At 58.8% G+C, this 20,598-nt stretch overlaps 1 protein-coding gene across 1 annotated transcript; it reads right to left on the bottom strand.

Annotated features, from left to right (window-relative positions):
• Positions 1-4,971: 4,971 nt before the first annotated feature.
• ZNF469 (zinc finger protein 469) lies at positions 4,972-18,334 on the bottom strand. The gene is made up of 2 exons (XM_032195960.1): positions 11,268-18,334; positions 4,972-10,964 (listed from the first exon to the last, which is right to left on the bottom strand). Exons 1-2 carry the CDS (start codon positions 18,329-18,331, stop codon positions 5,720-5,722), a joined length of 12,309 nt encoding a protein of 4,102 aa, XP_032051851.1. The 5' UTR covers positions 18,332-18,334; the 3' UTR covers positions 4,972-5,719.
• Positions 18,335-20,598: the final 2,264 nt, after the last annotated feature.

The raw sequence follows: 20,598 nt of genomic DNA, 5'->3' as shown, positions 1-20,598 counted from the left end.
GGGCTGCTGATCCCCAATTAGTGCCTCTTAGGACACTGTGGGAGCCCTCGATGGCACGGCACAGCATGGCCATGTCCCCTCTCCATACACCACTGAACGCTGGGTGTGCTTTTTTTTTTTATTTCCTTTTATTTTCTTTCTCATTTTTTCCCTCTATCATTTTTTTTTTCCTCTATCATTTTTCCCCCTCTTTTTTTTTTTTTTTTTAAAGGGTTTTTAATTAGCTTCCTGTTTCAATGGTGGGATAATGAGTTTTAAGCGGCACATGATTCCAGTAAAGAGGTCAAGCCGGCAATGAGGATGTCAAAAGAAATTAAGTTAGGAATTAAGAAGAGTTCCAGGGGTACGAGAGAAACCGGCGAGGGCGGGCGGCGCGGCGGAGGAGAAGGGTTTGCTCTGCGCCCGTTGTCTGCCCACCCCCAAAAGTCCCAGCGAGGCGTGTGGGGTGGTTTCACCTCGTTTGGCCCCGAGCTGCAGACCTGGAGACCGCCAGAGCTCGGGGCTGGTGGCTCAGCTTCCAGCGCCTTGCTGCTCCCTGCCACGTGCGTAACGTCACCGAGTGCCCACAAATGTCCCTGCGGGGCCGTGACACCGGGTGCTGCCCGTCCTCTGCTTCGGGTCTGCTCGGAGATGAACCCCTGGGGCATTGGGGGCTCTGCTCCCCGAAGCCACCTTTGGGGTTTTATTTGTTGTTTTGGGGTCAGGGCGCTGGGGCTGGCACCCTTGGGTGCATCCCTGCACCAATATCAGGTAGCCGAGGGCGCTGGCTCGCACCGCATCCTCCTGGGGATACCCTTCAGTTCATGGGATTATCATGGGATAATAGAATATCTGAATGGGAAGGGATCCAAAAGGATCATTGAGTCCGGCTCCTGGGTCCCCAAAGGACCACCAAAAATAAGAAAAATAATAATAAAAAAATCAGACCAGGTGTTACAACGCACGCCAACAAACACACGGATCCGTGGGGCTACGGTGGGGGGCGAGCGGGCACAAATGGGGTTGGGCACCAAGTGGCTGCCTCTCACCCTGCAACGAGCAGCCAAAAAACCCTCAAACCAGCCCAAAAGCCCTCAAACCCACCAAAAAACCCCTCAAACTAGCCAAAAAAGCCCCTCAAACGTGCCAAAGGCTGCCCGCAGCACCAGCCCTGCCCCAGGGACGAACAGGTTGCAGTCCTCACCCTTGCGCATTCCTCGCCAGTGTCCTTTTAATTAGCTCCTTGGCACCCTCCCAAGCCCTCCGAGATCCCCCCCGAGGCCTGAGAATTTGCGGTCGCTTCAGAAACCATGGGGCTGACGGCCGGAGCCGTGCTGTGGGACCCTCCCCGAGCATCTCCCCACCCCATCGCCCCGCCTGGACACCCATGGGTGCCCCTGCGTGGGTGCCACCCGCCGTGGCGCGGGGCCGGCTGCCGGTGACAGCACCACATCTCCTCGTGGGTGGCGTTTTTCTTCCTCTCCCCCCCCTCCTCCCTTCCCCATCCCGTTGTGTTTGCGGAGAGATTGTTATAGGGGAACAGAATAAATAGCGTGTTTTCCCGAGGAGTGAATTACATGCCTGCAGAGCAGAGATAATGCGCCGGCAGCCGTTTCCCCCATTGTGCGCGAGGTGACATCTTTTTATGGAGCTGTGTACATTTGTATTAGTGCCAATTAATCTGGGGCGATATTATTAGAGACGCGGGGAGAGGATGTGTCGGCGGAGGAATGTAAATGGAAAAAGCTGAGGCGCTGCCTCGGCCATATTTTAGGGCCGAGGGGCGGGCGGCAGCGGCGCCGGGCACCCCGAGAGGTGCAGGGCACCCATGGGAGCTGTGCCGGTGGGTGGCACAGCAGGGCTCTGCCTGGGGCTGCGGGAACAGCTGCAAAAAGTCGGATTTTAGGCTTTTTATTTTTGTCCTAAAAGGGAGGAATTGCATCCGGGGTGCCCCCGCAGGGCTGGGTGCCGGGCGGGCCCTGCCACCTACCGGTGCGCGCAGCTGGCCCTGCTGCCACTCGTCACCTGCTGCCAGGTGGTGGCAGGGCGCAAAGAAATGGTGCCCCTTGCACCTGGGGGGGCGTCAAAGCCCAGGGGAAACGTGCAGACAATCTTTCCCAACCCCATGCCCTGCTGGAAGCCCCAAATTCATGGCTGGGGTTTGGGTTGCGCTCGATGATCCTTGGGGGTCCCTTCCAACTCAGGGTATTTTAGGGTTGTATCATCTCTTGGAGCTGTTTTTTTTTTTTTTTTTTTTTTTTTTTTTTTTGGTGGTGTTTTTCTTCTTATTTTTTTTTTTGCTATTGGTTTCACCCCCAGGAAAATTCCCTCTGCAACCCTCCAAAGTTTCCCTGGGGGCCACATCTCCAGAGCTGGCACGTGGGGAGCACCGCGCCCCCATTCCGCTCGCTTCCACATTTTCAATTCGCACCCTTAAACTCGTGCAGGAGGCACTGGGTGCACGTGTCCCTGGCAAGGGAGATGTGGGGGCCAGGATTTAAATGCCTGCTGTGCAAGGAACGGCCAGATTTGACTCAAGAGCAACAAAAAAATCTCCAGCCCCTGCTAGCAGCGTGACAACCATGGTGGATCCCGTTATCCGCCCGGCACGGCGGAGAGGCTTAAAGCACCTACAGCTTGGAAACTTGGATGCAGGGCTTAGAAGAAAGGGCAGCTGGGTTTGGGGGGGAGCTCTAAGAGCAAACAGCAGCTGGAAAAAAGCCACAGCAGCGAGGAGCAGCAGGGCTCATCCTTCCTTGCTGGCATCACGCTGGTGGGGGCCTTGCAATCTGCCAAGTGTCAACGTCGATGCGCGCGGGAAAATGCAAGACTCAGCAAACTCCGGGGCTTTAGGAGCTGATGGAGACTTGGGGGGGATTTTTTTTCCATCTCCCAGCTTGGAAGGGAAAAGGAAGAATTAAATATTCCAGCTGTGGCTTTAGCAGCTCGGTGAGCTGCAGGGAGGATGCTGGGCTGGTGCTGGGGCTCGTGGCAGCGCGCAGGGGGAGCGGTGCCTGGGGTGGGCATTGCTCGGGGCACGCAGGAGGAAGGTCGGGGCTGCTTCCAAACGGCATCCCTGCACCCTGCCCGCCACAAACCTGTTGCTCCCGGTGGGATTTTATCCTCCAGGTGCCCTCGTTATGGAGCTGGGGGTGTGGGAGAGCTGCAGCAGCAAACCGGAGTGAAATATTCCTCTCCCCGGTAGGGCTGCAGCCCCGGTGAAATATAGGAGAGAGAAAACATAAAAGTCCCATTTCCAACTCCATAATATTTCCTGCCAAAACAAAGTAAAATGTGCTGCTTTAAATTTTCTGCAAAATTCTTTTGAGGTTATTTTTTTCCCTAAATTAAGCCATACTAATTATTTTCAGCCGCTTTATCTCCACTCTGCAACACACCAGGAGGGTGCAGGCGGCAAGCATTTTAAGCCTCCATAAACAAAAGAGTAGTTTGGAAAATAATTCTATCAATTAATCAAATTAATCCTGCAGTTTTAGTTACAAGCCCCAAGTGGCAAGGATTCTAGCCCGCGGTTATGAGCTATCTCTCATTGACAGCGTTTAAATGTTATGATTGCAACAGTAATTAAAGAATATAATATGCCCGGCTTTGTGTCAGCCTCCTACCTCCAGACCTCAGCGCGGCGCGGCAGAGGTCAGCTCGAGGACAAATTGGGGCTGACCAAGCTGGGGCCCCCCCCCGGATAAGGCACCCGTGGGGCTGTGCCACAGCCAGGGTGTGAAATGCGCTGGGGTGCTTGTATAGGAGGAAGGGAAATGTTAGTAGGGTCTGATGGCCACCCTGCAGATGTCCCCGTGGTGGGGACCGGGGTGTGAGGATGCTGGGGATGGGCACCGTGAGCGGGGACACCAAGCCCTCCTGCAGCTGCTTCCCACGGGACACCACAAAAATGTGCCAAGAGTCCTCCTGCGGCACCGGCAGCATCGTGGCCAGGTCAGGAAAGGGGCCAAGAACAGGGCTGGGGTCGGGCTGTGCCAGCACAGCCGGGGAGAAGGAGCCCACAAACGCCACACAAGACAGGGAAATTCTGTGAAAATATTGGAATATATTTGAAAAGATTAATCAGGTATGATTTTACAGTACCACCCCATATTTTCATCTCATACTTTATTTAACAATATTAAAGAGGCACTTTAAAAGCACACATACAACATCATAAAACGGCGTTTCCTGCTCTCTCTCTGCTTCTCTGACAAAATATCAAAATAAAAACTTTTGACATAACACATTGCACCCAAGGTAAATTACCTACAATATTTTTATACAATACGAAGAATCGTAAAGGTACATATTAACAGAATAAAGCCTCTTTTTTTTTTTTTCTTTTCTTTTTTTTTTTTCTTTTTTCTTTTTCCTTTTAAATCTGAAACAAAACAAAACAAAAAAAAAATAATTGCAGGACAGACGCAAAGTACTCTGACTGTTCATATCACATCAGTGCATTACTTCACCTCCTTGACTTGGGAGTATTTCAATAGTATTTAGTTATCTTCCATGTCCTCGTTTGCACCTGAGATTACTTTCCGGTTCAGAAGTTCGGTTGTATAACGTGCTTGTCCAGCGTGACGTAACCTTCGCGACACTACGGAGTACCAGCATACAGGATTTTCCCTAACCTTTGATTTTCCTGCTTTGTTTTCTCTTCCAGGTAACGGCTACTTCCTAACGGTTCCCTTTTATTTATTTTATTTCATTTTTATTTATTTTTTTTTCGATCAAGGAAGTCTGTATTCACATTACGAAATAAGAATAGCACCAGTAACTGCATAGTAAAAAGCGGATACCTATATAGCCACTAACTCAATACAGTAAGATAGGTTTAGAAGTTATACCGTTGAGGGCACTCGGCCAGTACCGGTGCGGTGCGGTGAGTTGGCACAGTTTTGTCGTTGCGCAAAAACAAAAAAAAAGAACAAACAAACGACCCCACGTGAACAAAAACAACAACAAAAAAAACAACAAAACCCCCCGAAAAACCCTAAAACACAAGAGTTTGTCACAAGTGTCAAGGTGCAGTTTGCTAGCGGTGGCAGCTCTCCTCCGTGCACATCACCTACAGTGGTCAAAGGGCGGCAGCCGCGCTCGGACAGCTCGCCGGCTGCTTCGATATTCTCCTGACGACGTAGAAACAAATCCTTAGGGATGGCTGTCAGAATATGGGACACTTGATGCTTAATTTAATTTTTATTATTATTATTATTTTTTTAAATTGTATCATCTCTTAGGCCAGCTCCCAATTAAATGAATTGTACGGGATTATTTGTGCAAAATCTTCAAAAAAAAAAATTGGCTTTCTACAGTGTACTGCACCTTATGAATAAGACGTCTACGGAATGAAGTTCATCTCTTCAAGTACTTTGTACAAAGATAACACAGACACAGCCTCAAAAGGGTCTGAGATTTGCAAGTATCCTTATAACCTCAGCACTTCTGCAATAAAGCATTTGCTCTTGACGATTCAGTCTGCCCAAAGCGATTACAATTTCAGTTCATGAAAATCATCAGCAACATCAAAGTTCTAGCATTTGCATGATAAATCAGGTGAATTAAAGTAGATTAGTAGACACAAAGCAAACTATTTCACAGAGGCTGCAGTGCAAGTTCATTTAAGCTAGACAGAAAAAATCATGCTACACAAACGAATTTAATGCTTTGATAATTTCTCCCCTTGCAAACCCCGTGAAAGCAGCTGCGGATCACCGTAAGTCACTTCCATAAATTACTCTGAAGTCTCCCTCCTTAAAGGGATCTTAAAGCTGGTTAATTTCTGCCCGAAGAGTTGGCTGAGCAGGTTGTTCTGGGACTCGGCCGTGCGGTAGCTGGCCGAGCCGGCGGGCTTGGTGCCGCGCGCGGGGCGCGGGCTGTGCAAGGAGCCGCGCGGGGCCGGCGCCGTGCCCTTGGCCAGCACCTGGTGCAGGCTCTTCCCCAAAATGGCTTTCCTGCGCCGCACGTCCCCGTTGGCGTGCCGCAGCTCCCCCTTCTTCTGGTTGCAAGCGTCCAGGACCATCTTCTTCAGCTGGGTGCCCATCTTGGGCTTGGGGAGCAGCCTGTTGCCGTGAGCATCCCTCCTCCCCGGGGACAGGGCAGGAGTTTCGGCGATGCTCCAGTCGGCACGCTTCAGCTCGCCGCTGCTCTCGCTCCTGCCCGGGCCCGGTGCCCGGCCTTTCTTCTTCTTCCCGTCTCCCTCCATGTTCTCCCGGGAGCCGGCGCTGCCCCGGTGGCTCAGGGACTTGTGCTCTTTCCTCCTCTTGGGGTGAAGCTTGGCGGTGTGGCCGGCAGAATCTCCTCGCAGCTGGTGGCCGGAGGATCTGCTTGGGTTGCCACCGTGGTCCCTGGTGCCAGCGCTGCTCTCCTTGGTGCCACCATCGGGCGCGGATTTGTCCTTTGCCACGCTGCCTTGCTGGCCCTCCTCGGGAGCAGCCTCACCACCAGGCTGGTTCCCCGTGTTTTTTTTCTGGGAGGCCGAATCTTTGGCAGCCCTGTTCAGTGCGGGTGATGCTGTCTTGTCCTTCAGGGGCAGGGGCTGGTGGGCAGCCTCCGGAGAAGTGGCTTTGGATGCGCCTTCCCAACCAGAGGCCTCGCTGGCGCTGGGGTTGCCCCATTGTGTCCTGTGGGTCTCCTTGGCCGGTGGAGCCTCTGCCGCTTGGGAAGGAAGCTCCGAGACCTTCTTGGCAAGCTGGAGAAATGGGATCCCATCCACGGCATCGGTGGCTGCATCAGGGTTTTCCAACCCCCCCGCTATGTATTCGTCTTTGTTGCTTGCGCTTGTTCTTTTATGGGCATCGGCGTAGCCGCGCTTCTCGGTGAGGTGTGGAGGAGACAGCTTTTGGTCTGTGGCTTGGCTGCACGCTAACCCAGCCAGGTCAAGGCTAAACCCGGGCGAGTCCAGGAAAGGAAGCGGTTTCCCATCAAACGCTCCTTTCTCCAGCTCCTCGATGGAGAGGGCAGCGATGTGGCCGAGCTCGGCACCGCCGGCCGCAGCCTGCGGCAAAGACGGGGAGAGGCAGGGTGGAGGCGGCAGGGTGTCGAACTGGGATTTCTCCATCTCCGCCAGGAGGTCGGAGAAGTCACCCACCAGGTCTTCGGTTTTCACAGGGGGTTGGGGCAGAGGTGCTGCCGGGTCCCTGGGTGCTCCAGGGAAGGGCTCAGAAGGAGGCTGGAGGCTGGGGCTCGCAGGATCCACCAGCTGCAGGTCACCGGCGTGGGCCGGGCGGTCTGCTGAGGTGCCGTGGGGAGCAACCTTCCTCTTCTTGCTCGGCGGCACGCCGTCCTCCCTCACCTTCTCCCTGCCCTCTTTGGAGGCAGCGCCGGGCCTCATGACCCCTCTGAATTTGAAAGTCCTGTTGCTGCCCGCAAGGTGCTTCTCCATGTGCCGGTCGTACTGCTCTTTCTTGGAGAAGGTGTAGTTGCACATGCTGCAGATGAAGGACTTCTTGATAACGTGCATGACGTCGGCGCAGAGCTCGCAGGCGTACAGCGTGGTGTGCTTGATCTCCTGCTCCTCCACTACCCCGTGCTCCTGGCTGAGGTGGTTTCGAAGCTCTTTGGTCTCCTGGTAGAACATGGGGCACTTGTGGCACAGGTAAATCTTCTGCAGGCTGTGCACCACTAAGTGCCGCTGCAGCTTGAAGGGCTTGGGAAACTGCTTGCCGCAGTGATGACAGTCCCTGGAAGGATCCTTGCAGTCGGGGTGCATGGGGACAGATTTCGGGGTGCCTTCACTTTTTGCTGGGTGCTCCGGAGACGGACTGGCAGATGCTTTGGAGGAGCTGGGTGCAGGAGGCTTCACCTTGACGCTGCTGCTCTCCGAGGGCTCTTTCACCGCCTTGACCTCCTGCTCCGGAGGCAGCTCCCTGGGGCTCCTGCTCTCCCTGCTAGGCGTGTGCTTGCTGCTGGGCTCGGCGTGCCGGGAGGACCTGCTGGGCTTCCGACACATGATGGTGTTGAGGAATTGGGTGACGGCGTCGTTGTCCTCACCGAAGCAGGCCGGCAGGCCCATCACGGACTTCTGCGCTTGCCCCTTGCGAGCGAACTGGGTGGCGTGCTCGCGGAGGTGCTCGTTGTACATCCAGACGTCGGAGATCTCCTTCAGGCACATCCCGCAGGCCCACAGCCCGGCCTTGTTCTTGGCGTGCTTCTCCTTCAGGTGGTCCCTCAGCTGCTCCCGCGAGCTGAACTTGCGCTGGACGCACATGTAGCAGGTGGGCGGCGGGGAGGGGTTGTGGGTGAGCTTGTGGAAATCCAGCTCCCCCAGCGTCAGGAACCACTGGAAGCAGACTTTGCACTTGTACTGCTTGTCCTTGGCCTTGATGGGGATGTCGCCGCGGTTTTTGCCCAGCTTCCCATCTTCTAGCTTACTTCTGCCGTGCTTGCTGTGCTGCCCCGGCTTCGGCTTGAAGCTTGAAGCGCCATCGTCCCCGCTGCCGGGGAGCTCTTCGCAAGGACCGAAGAAGCACACATCCCTCATTTTCAGCTTGGCATTCAGCATCTCGATGTCGATGGTGTGGAATTCGGGAGAGTCTGAATCTTCACTGCTCTTGCCATCGTAGGGCTCCTCCGCCAGGTCGGGGGGCTCGGAGCTCGTTTCTCCAAGCGAGTGCTCGTTCTCCAGGCCCACCGGAGCCTCAAACATCCCCTCGGCGGCCAGGCTCTCTCCTTCCTTCTCCAGCCCGGCCCAGATGCTCAAGCTGGGGCCGTTGTCCATGTGGCTGTTCTGGCACAAGAACGTTAGCACGTTGTCCTCCAGGTCAGTGACATCTCTCCCAGGGCTGGCCTTCTCGCCGTCCGAGCGCAGCGCCGTGCTGGCGGATCCACCGGGACCTGCTTCCCCGCTCCTCGCCTTGCTGCCGTGACACATGTTCAGCATCAAGGCGTCGTCGATGGAGATGGTTTCGTACTCGCAGGGGTCCTCCCTGGTGACACAGAAGGAGCCGGTGTCGCTGAGGTCGGACGCCAGTCGGATGGAGAAGAGGTCGATGGCACCCGCCGGCCGCAGGCTCACCTCGGCGACGGGCTTGGGCTTCTTGCTGCGCTTCCCATACACCCGCGTGCACTTCCTCCGGATGAGCTGCTCGTCCCGGGGGAACAGCTGGGAGAATGTGGGGTCGTCGTCGAACAAGCCCTGGAGGTCGGAGGTGGCCGCATTGTCCCCGTGGTGCTCCCGGCTCGGGGTCAGCTCTGCCTTCGCCCAGCGCTTCGGCTCCGCGGGAGCGGGGCTGGCCGCTGGCGGGGGCTGCAGAGCTCCATGCGTGGGAGCTTTCTGGGGGGTTTCCAAATCATTTGTCTGCACATTTGGTACCCCTGGGGAAGGTGATGTGACACCCCCTGGGGCACTGCTCCATTTCCCAGCGCTGCTGCCTCCCGAACTGCCTCCTGTCTCAGCCTCCATCTCCTCCGTGCCATCACGGTGCTGCTCCTCGCCTACCTCGCCCAGTCCCTCCTCCACTTGCTTCACGAACCCCCCAACCCATGCTCTGCAAGCCTGTGTGCTTTCTGCTTCACCTGGCTCTTCCTGCCCCTCGGGACAGGGAGCCGTGCCCGTTCCTGGCTCCTTGCAGACCTCCTCTGAAGGCACCATCCTGTCGCCCGGGTCCTCTGCGAGCTCGGCTGCGCACGGGGACTGCTTCGCTTTTGGAGGGGATGAGCTGGGTAAATTTTGTTCCTCTGTGGAAATGCACCCGCCTGGCTCACGCAGGCCCTCCGTGACAGCGGGCAGGCTGGGGCTGAGGGCAGCAGGGGCAGGACCTGAACTCTTCCCCAGCTCACAGGGACCATTGGGCTCATGTCTGCTGGGAAATGCCTTTGCTTTCCTCCGCCTCACTTTCCTGTTCAGCTTCTTCTCGGAATTGCCATTTACCCCTCCGGGATCTTTGCTCTGGCTCCTCCTGCCCTTCTCCCCTTTCCTGCCCTGCCTCCCTGGGTCCTCTCCTGCCCCCGTCTCTGCGTGCTGCCCCTTGGCTTTCACCTCCCTGTGCGCAACACGCGTGCGGTGCAGCTCCTGGGACACCTCGAGGGATATCACGCTCAGGTCGCTGAGCACCCTGCTCACCACCTCCTGCATCTGCGCGCTGGGCTCCTTCTCCAGGCCCGTGCACATTTTCTTGGGCGCGTGTTCAGCAGCATTTGGCACCTGGGAGCCGCAGGTTTTCTCTCTGACAGCCTTCAGGCTCCTTCTGGGGACCTTCTGGGCTGCCCTTGATGTCTCATCTGCAGGAATCAAGGTGGACCTGGGAGTCCTGCCTGGCTTCACCTGGTGCTTGACAGCTTTGTGCCGGGTCAGGCCGGGCTTGGAGCGGAAGGAGGCTGAACAAATGTCGCAGGTGACCTGGAGCCCGTTGGGCTTCTTTTCTTTCTGCAGTTCGTTTTGGGAAGGGCTTGGGGTGCTGTGACTTGTGGTGCCCTCTCCTTGGCCCACGTTATTTAGCACGCAACTCGCAGCTTCTCCACTGTGCTCAGCCCTGTGGCTCGTGGGTTTCTCCCCTTTTAAACTCTTTTCTCCAATCTCTGTGGGTTTGGAAAGATCACCAGTTCTCACCTCTGCTGCCTCTGAAGGCTGGGGGCCATTTGATTTGGCAGGACCAAGATCTCCTGTCCTTTTAAGCCCTCTACAGACAGCAGCTGGCACCTGCTGAACAACAAAACCGTTGGACAAAGCCTCCGGTTCATTCCGATGCTTATTTCCATCATCACAGCAGTTCTCAAGCTTTTTCTCCCGATTTAGGTTCACCTCTCTTTCTGTGAACACCAGATCTGTGGTGGGTTGCGTTGGGTAATTCTGGGTTTCCAGAGGAATGGAGTTAATGACCATGTCGGTGATGGTGCACGCTTGGTTTTCCCTAAAATGAGATCCTGGCAGCACAGCACCAGCACTTTCGGGCCCCTCTTTCCCACCCCGTTTGTGGCTGAAAGGCGAGCAGGGAGGCGAGCTGTCCTTCCTGCATGGCTCCTGGGCACCATCCACCTGCACGGCAGAGCCCACCAGGGCATCAGCACGCAGAGGAGCGCAGGCTCTCGCCATCCCTTCTCTTTCAGGCTGCCCGTAGCTTCCCAAAACACCTTCGGGGGACTGGCGGTGACCGTCCCCACCTGCCTCTGTCGGCGTGATCCCGCAGTGGTGCAGCAGGGGGGGAAAAGCAGGGGTCCTGTTCCATGTCCCTTGCTCTGTTGGGCTCGGGGTGGGGTGGTGGGTGTGATTGCCATCGGCCTCAGGAGGACATCTGGTCACAAGGAATGAGCTCGAGGCGTTCAGCGGGGACCTGCTGTATTTGTTCTCTTCCGAGAGCTGACTGCCAAAGCCGGGGGATTCTCCTCCCTCGGTCCCACCACTCTGCAAATATTTGGGGTGAGGAAAACCCATCGGCGAGGGCAGGCTGGCCAGAGATTCACCTGCGTAATGACAGCCGTTGGGGGACTTTTTCTTACCATTTCCTTCTCTGGGAAGCTTCGCATTTAATTTTGTGTCCTGCAGCAAACGGGGATGCGTGTGGGGCTCGTTGGAGGGGCTGAGTGTGCTGGTGGGGCTGGCGGGGGCACTGCCCGTGCCCACGGAGCCTGGTGCCTGCTCGTCCCGGTCAGCTCCCCGGCACCACGCTCTGCGTTCAGCCTCGTTTGTTCCCAGCCCCGCTGATGTTGCACGGCCCGGCGTTTCTTTCTCCATCAAACCACAGCTTAAATGGGATTGCTCATGTGTTTTAAATGCCAAGGCCGCTTTGTTTTTATCTTTACGCTCCTGCTCTTCCACGAGCTGATCAGCTTTCTTTCCTTGCCCTGGCGGTGGGGTCACCGCTGCGTTTCTGAGTGGCGAGAGGTCATTTTGCTCTCGGGAAGCACCATCTGCACGGATATTAATGTCATTTGCCTCCTCGTCTTCATTTGCTAAGTGCTGCAGCTCCGCCACATTATTCTGCAGCTCTGGGCCAGCAAACGTGGATAGTTTTGCACCGTAGGAGCCCACTGCACTGAACGGCTCCAGCTGCCTGCAGGCACCGGGAAATGGCACAGCCTCTTTAGCAGGGGCAGCAACGATTTCTGCATTGCCCACGACGGGGATGTCCCCTTCCCCTGGGGCAGGGCGATACGCCTGATTTTCACCATCACCACCCTCCTCTTTCTGCTCCTGCTGGCCCTTGCTGGCAGCAGCGGGGTGGCCGGGGGCCAGCAGCACGGGGAAGCAGGGCATCAACAGCTCCTCTTCGTTGCTTTTCACCGTCCGTGCCACGAAGAGCTGGAGCTGCTGCAGCGGGTTGGCGTCCTGGGAGGCTGACGTCCTCTGGGAGCTGCTCTCCTTGGGCAGGCTCAGCATGTGGAAGAGCAGAGCTTTGTGCTTGCTGGCTTTGTCGCCGTGCCCGGGGGCTGGCAAGGCTGCGGGGCTCTTCCTCTCCTCCGCTTCTTCCAGCAACGCAGACCCTCCGCCATCCCCCTTGAAGTCCAGGGTGCTTTTCACCATCTGGGGTTCCTTGGACTTGCCAAAGGGTCTTTCTTCTGCATCTGGGACCTCTTTGATGTGAGGCGAAAAGGGGAGGTCCATGGCTGGACCCGGCTGGAAGCCGAGCTCAGGGTCATGGTTTGGAAGATGGGCATCGAACTTCTCCAGCTCTGCGGCATCACCGAAGCGCTCACCCGGTTTCCCTGGCACAGGGAAGCTCTCTGCACCCGGCTTGCATGGCAGGGGTGGCAGGGTGTCCTTGTTGGCTTCGGTTGCCTCCCCCATCCTGGCACTGGGGACAGCAGGAGGGCTTTTTGCAGGGGGGTCTGTGTAGATGGGCACCTCAGCTGTGTCCGGCGCGCATGGGTTGCATGGGCTTTTGGAGGAAGGCTCATTCTCCATCCTTCTGGGGCCACTTCTCTCGGTGGCCACAGCTCCCTGCAGCTGCTCCCCGCTCTCTTTGGGGCAAAACCCATCCGAGGAGGGTGGCGTGCACATCCCGGCATCCAACGAGCCAAACGCCGCCGCGGGTCCGTGCCAGGGCTCCCTGCCTCCCTCGTAGCCACCACGGGCACCCGTGACCGCCGGCTTCTCGCCCCCCAACCTTTCCCCAGCACAGATCTTGGTGGCCAGGAGGCTCGAGGTGCCCAGCTCATCTGCCATGAACAGCCCCTTCTGGTGGCCCTGGTCTGCAGGCAGGGGTGGGAAGGGCTCGGCTGCAGATCCCCGCAGGGGTGCAGCGTGATGCTCACCCTTTGGCAGGGCGGTGGGCGCCTCGCCGCTCAGCTTGCTGGTCTGCAGCTGGCTCTCCAGCTCCGTCACCAGCCGCTTGATCTCCAGCTCGTCGTCGGACATGTTATTGATAAAAGCCACGTTGTAATCCGTCATCCTATCCGGCAGTGGCAGAGGCAGCTGGGCAGGGGGCACGGCACCCTCCTCGGGGAATTTTTTGGCGAGTGGCTTGTCCACTGCCAGGCTGTGGAAGTGAGCCATGTCTTCTGGCAGCATCGGAGCCACCTCCTCCATCAGGGACCAGTCCTTCTCCGGCATAAACGGTGGGTAGGGCTGCTCGAAGGGCAGCGGCTTGCTGGGGGCACTGCTGGGGCAGGCGAAGGCTGCCACGTAGCCGTCCTTGCCGGCGGACACGCTCTCGTACAGCGGTGAATCGAACTCGGTCACGGGAAGCTCTCCAAAAATCGAGGAGGAGTCAAAGCTGAGAGGGGAGGAGACCTTGGTCTGTGGGGTCTCTGCGGTGTAGGGGGAGATGCTGGCGTGCTTCTGCTCAAAGGAGCCGGTGCCGATGTCCTCCCGGCACAAGTACATCTCATCCATGTGCGAGGACCCCAGGGCTGGGGGCTTCGAGAAGAGGTTGGCATCGTAGTGAGCAGGAAGGGCTTTGGGATCAAAAAAGGCGCTGTCACCACCGACGTACGGATCGGGCGCCTTGGCAGCCAGCATCATCCCCATCGCATCGCCCCCGAATGGGGCACCTGGTGTGGCAAAGCCCTTCCCAACATCAGTGACCCCGTGCGCCTTCCCGTACTTGCTGCCTGCTCCTGAGAAGGCAGTGCTGGTGCTACTGGGGCTGGGCTCGCTCCTGGACGGAGCCATCAGCTCTTCTGCGTGGTACTTCACTGTGTCACCCGTGTAGGGGGCAAACTGCTGCCTCTGGCCGACCATCGCCAGCCCGGCCGAGTCCTGAGCCTCCGGGCTGCCTTCTCCTGCCTGGTTTGCTGCTCCTCTGGGCTCTTCTGCCTCCTTCTTATGGGGGAGCCTGATGGGGCTCCTGCCCGAGGTGGCCGTGCTGGGGAGCTGCCCCTCCTGGCTCGGCGGCAGTGGCTCCTCCTTTGCATCGTCCCCTGCAGAAGCATCGGGTGCAGTACTTGGATGGGACCTGGGGCTTGCTAGCAAAGGTTTGGCTGAGCCAACCTGCCTGGTCCCCCGCGAGACATCCTCCTTGCTTTTCTGGCTCTTCTTTGGGCTCCTGTCCTCGGGATGGCCCAGAGCAGCCCGTGGTGTCCGTGCCGGGCTGCCCGAGCGCCTCCTCCCCGGCACGGCTGCCTTCTCCCCCACCAGGTCGGTGGGACCAGCCTCGGTGGCCACGCTCACACTGGGATTGCTGCCCGTGGACGACTGGCTGCTCCTCCTGCGTGCTCTCCCGGCACAATCCCCCTTCTTGGCAGCCTCCGGACTGGAGACCCTCCTGTTCCCCGGTGCCTCCCTTTTCTGGCGGTCTCTCCTTCGGCTGTAGCTCCAAGCTGGGTCTTTCTCTTTGGCTCTCTCGCCTCTCCCCGGGCGTTTCTTGCTGAAGCTGTATTTGGCTCTCCCCATAAAGGCTGCCCCTCGCTTCCTCCTCCCGCGGAGCCTGCTGCACGCTGCCCCTTCGTCCTCCGAGTCGGAGACGTAGTCGTACTCCTGGAGCCGGCCCTCCTGGCTGGGGGGCTCCAGCCTCTCGTGGTGCAGGGGGGGCTGCGCCTGCTTGCTGCTCTTCGCGTGCAGCTGGTGGAGCTTGTTCTTCTGCTGCACGATCTTGTGGATGAGCTCCTTGCTCCACGTCCCGCTCCGGGGCTTCCTCTTCTTCCCCTCCTTCATGGAGAAGCGAGGTGGCTTGGAGCTCTTGGTGGCAGCACCCTGCCCGGCCTCACTTTTCATCTGAGGCTCCTGGCTGAGCTTTTTGGGCTGCTTTTGGCCGGAGGCTGACCTGGAGGACACCGGTGGGACGCTGTTCTTCCTGCCCACCCGCAGCCTGGCCGTCCTCTCCTCCGCTGCCGGCTCCGTCCGCTCGGCCTCGCGGGCCACCAGCCGCCGTGCCGCCCTCCCCTTGTGGCCGTGCTGCTTTCCTGCTCGTCTCTTCGCCCTCTCCCCCGCCGTGTGGCTGTCCTCATCACAGTAACCCTCCTTCTCCTCCGCCGCTGCGTGCCTGGGTTTGCTCTCCGAGGCCAGGGCTTCCTTCGCCTTGTGGGACGCCCCGGAGCCGGCAGCCTTCATGCCCGTCAGCTCCTCGTCGGCAAACACATCTATGAAGCTGCTGTCGATCTCTGGGTTGTCCGACTGGTAGCCCAGGCCGTTGAGGGCTTCGGTGATCAGGCTGTCCAGCTTGGCATCGTCGATGTCCAGGTCGGAGGCGGTGAGAGGCAAGGAGCTGGCGGCGAGGCCGTTGAAGAGGCCGCCCTTCAGAGCATCCTCCTTGCCGTCGCTCTTGCTTTCCCCATCCAGCAGAAACTCCTCGCCCTTGTTCAGCGCCAGCAGATGTGCCTGGGGGTCTGGAGACAGCGGCAGGCCGGCCCCGGTGGTGGTGGTGGGGGGCTTGGGGAGCTCGGGGGGCAGCCCTCGTCGCCCCTCGGTTACCCGAGGGGGGTCCTTGGCCTCAGCGTGGGGCGCGGGGTGGGATGCGCAGAACTGGCGGTGCTCCAGGAAGGAGGCCAGGTTGCTGTAGTTCTGGTCGCACTGCTTGCAGGTCAGCAGCACGTCCAGCTGGTCCAGGCTGGCACTGCTGAGCGAGCCGGCCAGCAGGTGATGGGATGCGTAGGGTGGCGGCGGTGGCGGTGGCTCCCCGTCCAAGCCATCCAGGCAGGTTTTGGCCACCTCCGCGCCCGCTTTGTGGAAGGGGCTCTCCGGGGAGCATTTCAGGAGGTGGTCGTCCTTCAGGGCGTCGGGAGGGAAGTGGAAGGGCTTGATGGAGTCCTGGGGGTGGTAGTGGAGCGAGCCCGAGGTCAGCACCTCGGAGGGGTGGAAGGTTTTGCTGCCCTCCTTGGGATGGCAGGGGTGGTGGAAGAAGGGCGAGGGGGCGAGCGCCCCGGATAGCTGGCCGTCTTCAAAGCTGGGGTTGAGCGGGCTGCTGGACACGGGGGACAGCGAGGAGCAGGTGCTGCCGCAGGTGGGGTTGGGGACAGGGGACGGCAGCGGGGACCCGCAGGGTGAAGCTGCCACCAAGGCTGACGGCGGCAGGACCAATGCTGAGCCCGACGAGCTCCTGGAGGGAGGAGGAGGCGGCCCCGCTTGGCCCATGCTGTAGAAGAGGGCTTTGCTTCTCGAGTCGCAAGCAGGAGAGGCTGGGTCCTTGCCATTTTCGAAGGAAAAAGCTCCCGTCAAGCCGGGGTCCCCACGCTGCGCCCCGAGGCTTTCCCCCGACAGGAGCTTTTTGCCGTGATACCCTGGGGAGCTGTTTAGGGGGGGCCCTTTGTGGGCTTTGCTGCCCGGCCACTCCGGCGTGCCGAGGGGGAAAGGGAGCTTCTGGCCGCTCATCTGCCTCGACAGCTCCATCCTGTTCTGGCCGGGCACCGCAGAAGCGAGGTGTATTTGCTGCCAAGGCATCCTGGCGTTTTTCTGCCTGTGCTGCCTCTGCTCGGGGCCAGGCTGGCACTCGAATGAGAACTGGCTTCCAACAGGGTTTGAATAAGGTGCTGAGTTCTGCTCCATGGGAGAAAACGCCTTGGCGGCGCCCTCCCAGGCTTGCACGAGCCGGGGGTGGGTGGGCGCCGTAGTGGGAACGCTTGTCTCGAAAGGCACAGGTCCTGCGCTCGCGCTGCCCGCGGGGGAGCTGCAATAGGCTTTGCTCTGAAAGTGCACTTGGGAGAGGGAGTTTGGTGGCATATTCCTTCTGAGAGGGCTGCCCGGGAGCAGCAGCCGCGGGCTGGGCACACTGTCTTTGGCTGAGGCTTGCCCCTTACCGACTGGCTTTGGCACACTAGGCGAGTGTAAACTAGACGGAAAAACAGCTTGGTTTTCTTGGAAAGTGCTTGGGTTTTGGTCGATAGCACCAGAGGACGAGAGAGCACCGCTGGGGTCGGCGGGGTGCTCGCTCCTGCCCTTGTAGCACGGCAGAGGGCCGCGGTGCGGGGCGGGCGGCGGGGCCAGCAGCGGGGTGGGCACGCCGTACAGCCGGCCCGGGGGGCACGCGCCCTCGAAGGACCCGATGCCCGGAGCCTCCTCCTGCCACTCTCGGGGGGACGCGTGGAAGCCGAAGGCGCCGTGAGCCGCCTGGCCGGTGGCGAGGGCCACGTCCAGGTACTCGGCATCGCCGCGGTACGGCTCCTTCCCCGAGTCGTGCAGCAGCTGGAAGGGGAACTGGAAGGGCAAAGCGCCCAGCGCGTGGCCGCCCGCCTTGCCGCCCTCGGGGAAAGAGCTGGGCTTGACCCCGTAGCTAGCACCTGCGAAGCTCTTCTCCGGAGAGGGCCACGAGCTCGCCCCGTTCGCCTGAAACTCTAAGTAATGTAGCTGCCCATTGGTGCCGGGGCTCTTGAGGGGGATGCCGGCGGGGGGCTGCCCTTTGGGGCCGTGGGGCGGGCGCGGGGGGCCGGCGGGTGGTGAGGTATAGTTGGCGGAGGTACGGCCGGCGGTGGCCTCGGGGAAGCAGCGGCCGAAGCTCAGCTCCTCTTCCTCGGGGACGCCGGGCACGTGGAAGCGGTAGCTGCCGGCCGCGGGAGCCCGGCTGGTTTCGGGCACTTTTGGGGGGGTCACTTTTTGCTGGGGGTAGGCGATGCCGATGGTGGGGCTGGGGCGGGCGCTGGCGATGCTGAGCCGGTAGAGCTGGTGCTGGCCCCTCTCGCCCTTCCCCGCCCGGCGGCTGCGCTCGCGGGCTCTGCCCTTCCCCGGGGGGGACTGGGGGCTGCCCTTGATGCCTCCCCAGCCGCTCTCGCCCGCGAATTTGGGCTTGTTGTGGAGGGACTTGAAGTCGATCTTGCCCGCCTGCTGCGGCCGGATCACGGCTTCCCGCTGGCTGTGGGGCTCCTTGTCCTTGGTGGCGGGGAAGGGCGACGTCCCCTCGCCCCCGCCGGGCTGCGAGCCGCCGCCGAGCGCCCTGCCATCCTTCTCGCCGCAGCCTTCGAAGCCAAAGTCCTTGTCCTGCTCTTTGGGGCCGGCCTCAGCGTCGCTGATGGTGTAAACATGCTGGGTCTCTCCGGTCATGGTAGCCGGGGAGGGGGGCTACGCAGCCCCTCTTGCCCGTCCTGCTGCCGGCTCCTGCCCGCCCGTCATGGCACGGTCCTGCGGGGCCGGGTACGGGGATGGGGACGGGGTGGTGTGGGGTCCCGGGTGGCAGCAGGGCTCTGCCGCATCCTTTCAGCCCAGACCTGGAGAAAGGAAGAAAAAAACATCAGGGGGTGAGCAGTGCTTGGGGGGCAGAGTGGGGTTTGTGGTGGGGGGAGACTCTGGGACCCCTTTCCTTCGTGCTGTGATGGGGTGAAGCTTTCGGTGCGTCAGAGGGTGCTGGGGGAACATCACACCTTCACCGCGAGCTGCTGAGCCAGGCATTTTTCTCCTCCCCGGGAGGCTATTTCTGGGTTCTTCTCAGCAGCATAAGCAGAAAAAAGATGACAGAAGAGCTCCACCTACGGATTACCGGGAAGGGCTGGCGGCCAGGCTGGGAGCCGTGTCCCCAGGGGGGCCCCCACGTCCCAAATCTGGCAGCCAAGGTCGGAGGGATGACGAGTGCCCTCTCGGCACCCCAAAAATCAACCCCAGACCCTCAGGGCTGGGCTCCTGCCGGAGGATGGGGTTGTTTCCCAGCCGTGCTCCCCACGGCCACAAATTATCCCTGCTCCGGATTTTAGGTGCTGCTAAGTAGCTGAGGGTGTTAGAAAATCAGTCGGGAATTTACCAGCTGGTTTTACAAGAGAGGATCTGTGGGCATTAGGCAGGAAGCAAATGTCAAGAGCAGCTTTTAAAAAGCCCTTAAATTTTAGCCCCAGACATGGGTTACATTAAAGAAAAAAAAAAAGAAAAAAAGGAAAAAAATGAAGGAAGGAAAGAAGGAAAAAAGGCAACTCCCCTTTTTGAAGATTCTCTTTTTAAGGAAGTGAAGGGATTTCTTTCTTTTTCCCTACTAAAAACACCTTTTTAGGGTCCACAAGCCTCGTGCTGCAGGGGTCGAAGCCGCGTTACCGCCCTGAGCTTGGGAGGGGGCGGCAGGCTGCAAATAGGGGCGAGCCGCAGCTCATTAGCGTTCTGCTGATTAGCAGTTCTGTTAATTACCCAGCCCCGTTTCCACGCATGCCAGCTCTGCCTGGTGCTACACAGCCTCGGCGTTCCTGCCCGGGGAAGATTGGGGCAGAAAATGAGGGTTTCTGTAAGAAAAAGCGAGCGACGTGCTCCTGCAGCTCGCGGTGCCCCAGCCTTGCCCGCGAGGATGCTGCAGGGAGGTGGCAGCAGGCAGGGGGACGTTTTGTGCCACTCGGCGAAGTGAAACAAAGCCCGGCGTGATGCGGGATGTCGCGCTGGCCAAAGCCAACAGAGCCCATCGGCACGCGGGGCTTGGGCTGGCAAAACAACGTGCCGCTTATGCGCTTCGAGCTGCAACTGTAAAGCCTGTTTGCTGCTGCTGCTGCTGCTTAAATTTGCAAAGGCTCCTGGCCAAGATAACATAACCAAGGCCAGGGCTCGCTCCCTTATCACAGTCGCGCTCTTTCAGCCGCATAAAGGAGCCATTTTTTTCCGAGGAAAGGCTCATTTGTGTATCCGAAAAGCTGCAGCGTGGGCACGGCGAGGGCTGGGGATCGCAGTTGTGATGGTGCCGAGCGCCAGGAGAAACAAACCCCGCGCTGGCAGAGGAGTTTGGAGGTGGGGAAGGTGGGGAAAGAGGAGCTGGTGGCACGCAGGAGCTGCTGGAGAGCCACGGGTGCCGGCTGCTGCGCCGTGGTGGTGGCAGAGCCTCGGCAGGGCATGGGGCGAGCTCACCCCATAGATGGTGCCTGGGATAAGGGCAAGGCGTAAATTAAGGTTTTGTGCCCCAAAACGGTGGCTGAAGCATCCCTGCAACAGGGCTTGGGGAATCTGTCCCCACTGGTGGTGGCCCTGGTGTCCCACTGTGCGCACAGGACCAGCACTGGTTGTGTTCCTCTGGCTGTTTCCTTTATATTTATATTTATATTTATATTTATATTTATATTTATATTTATATTTATATTTATATTTATATTTATATTTATATTTATATTTATATTTATATTTATATTTATGCTCAGCCTGCTCCTCTGCCTGTCTCTCAGCTGGGCCCAGGCTCCTCTTTGGGTTTTAATTGCTTCAGCTGCTGGAAGAGGAGCTGGGAAGCGACAAGACAAGGGCAAAGGAAGTTTGCACGTCCAAAATGACTAAATAAAAAGTGATATTTCTTAAAAGACACCTGGCTGGTGGGGAGTCTCTGCCTGCTGGTGTGTGGGCTTTGGCTAAGCGTGGTG

This window comes from Aythya fuligula, chromosome 12 (genome assembly GCF_009819795.1).
Source record: "Aythya fuligula isolate bAytFul2 chromosome 12, bAytFul2.pri, whole genome shotgun sequence".
In the NCBI taxonomy this organism is placed as follows: domain Eukaryota; kingdom Metazoa; phylum Chordata; class Aves; order Anseriformes; family Anatidae; genus Aythya; species Aythya fuligula.
Note: the sequence above shows the minus strand (reverse complement) of the source record. Positions and strands in the feature narration are given on the sequence as shown.

What these genes read in the sequence shown, in the direction of transcription:
- ZNF469 (XM_032195960.1), bottom strand. Translation starts at nt 18,331, where the DNA reads ATGACCGGAGAGACCCAGCATGTTTACACCATCAGCGACGCTGAGGCC. An exon ending in AGTCAGCTCTCGGAAGAGAA is followed by an intron (nt 10,965 to 11,267) that starts CAAATACAGCAG and finishes GGGCTCTGCCGT; the next exon opens with GCAGGTGGATGGTGCCCAGG.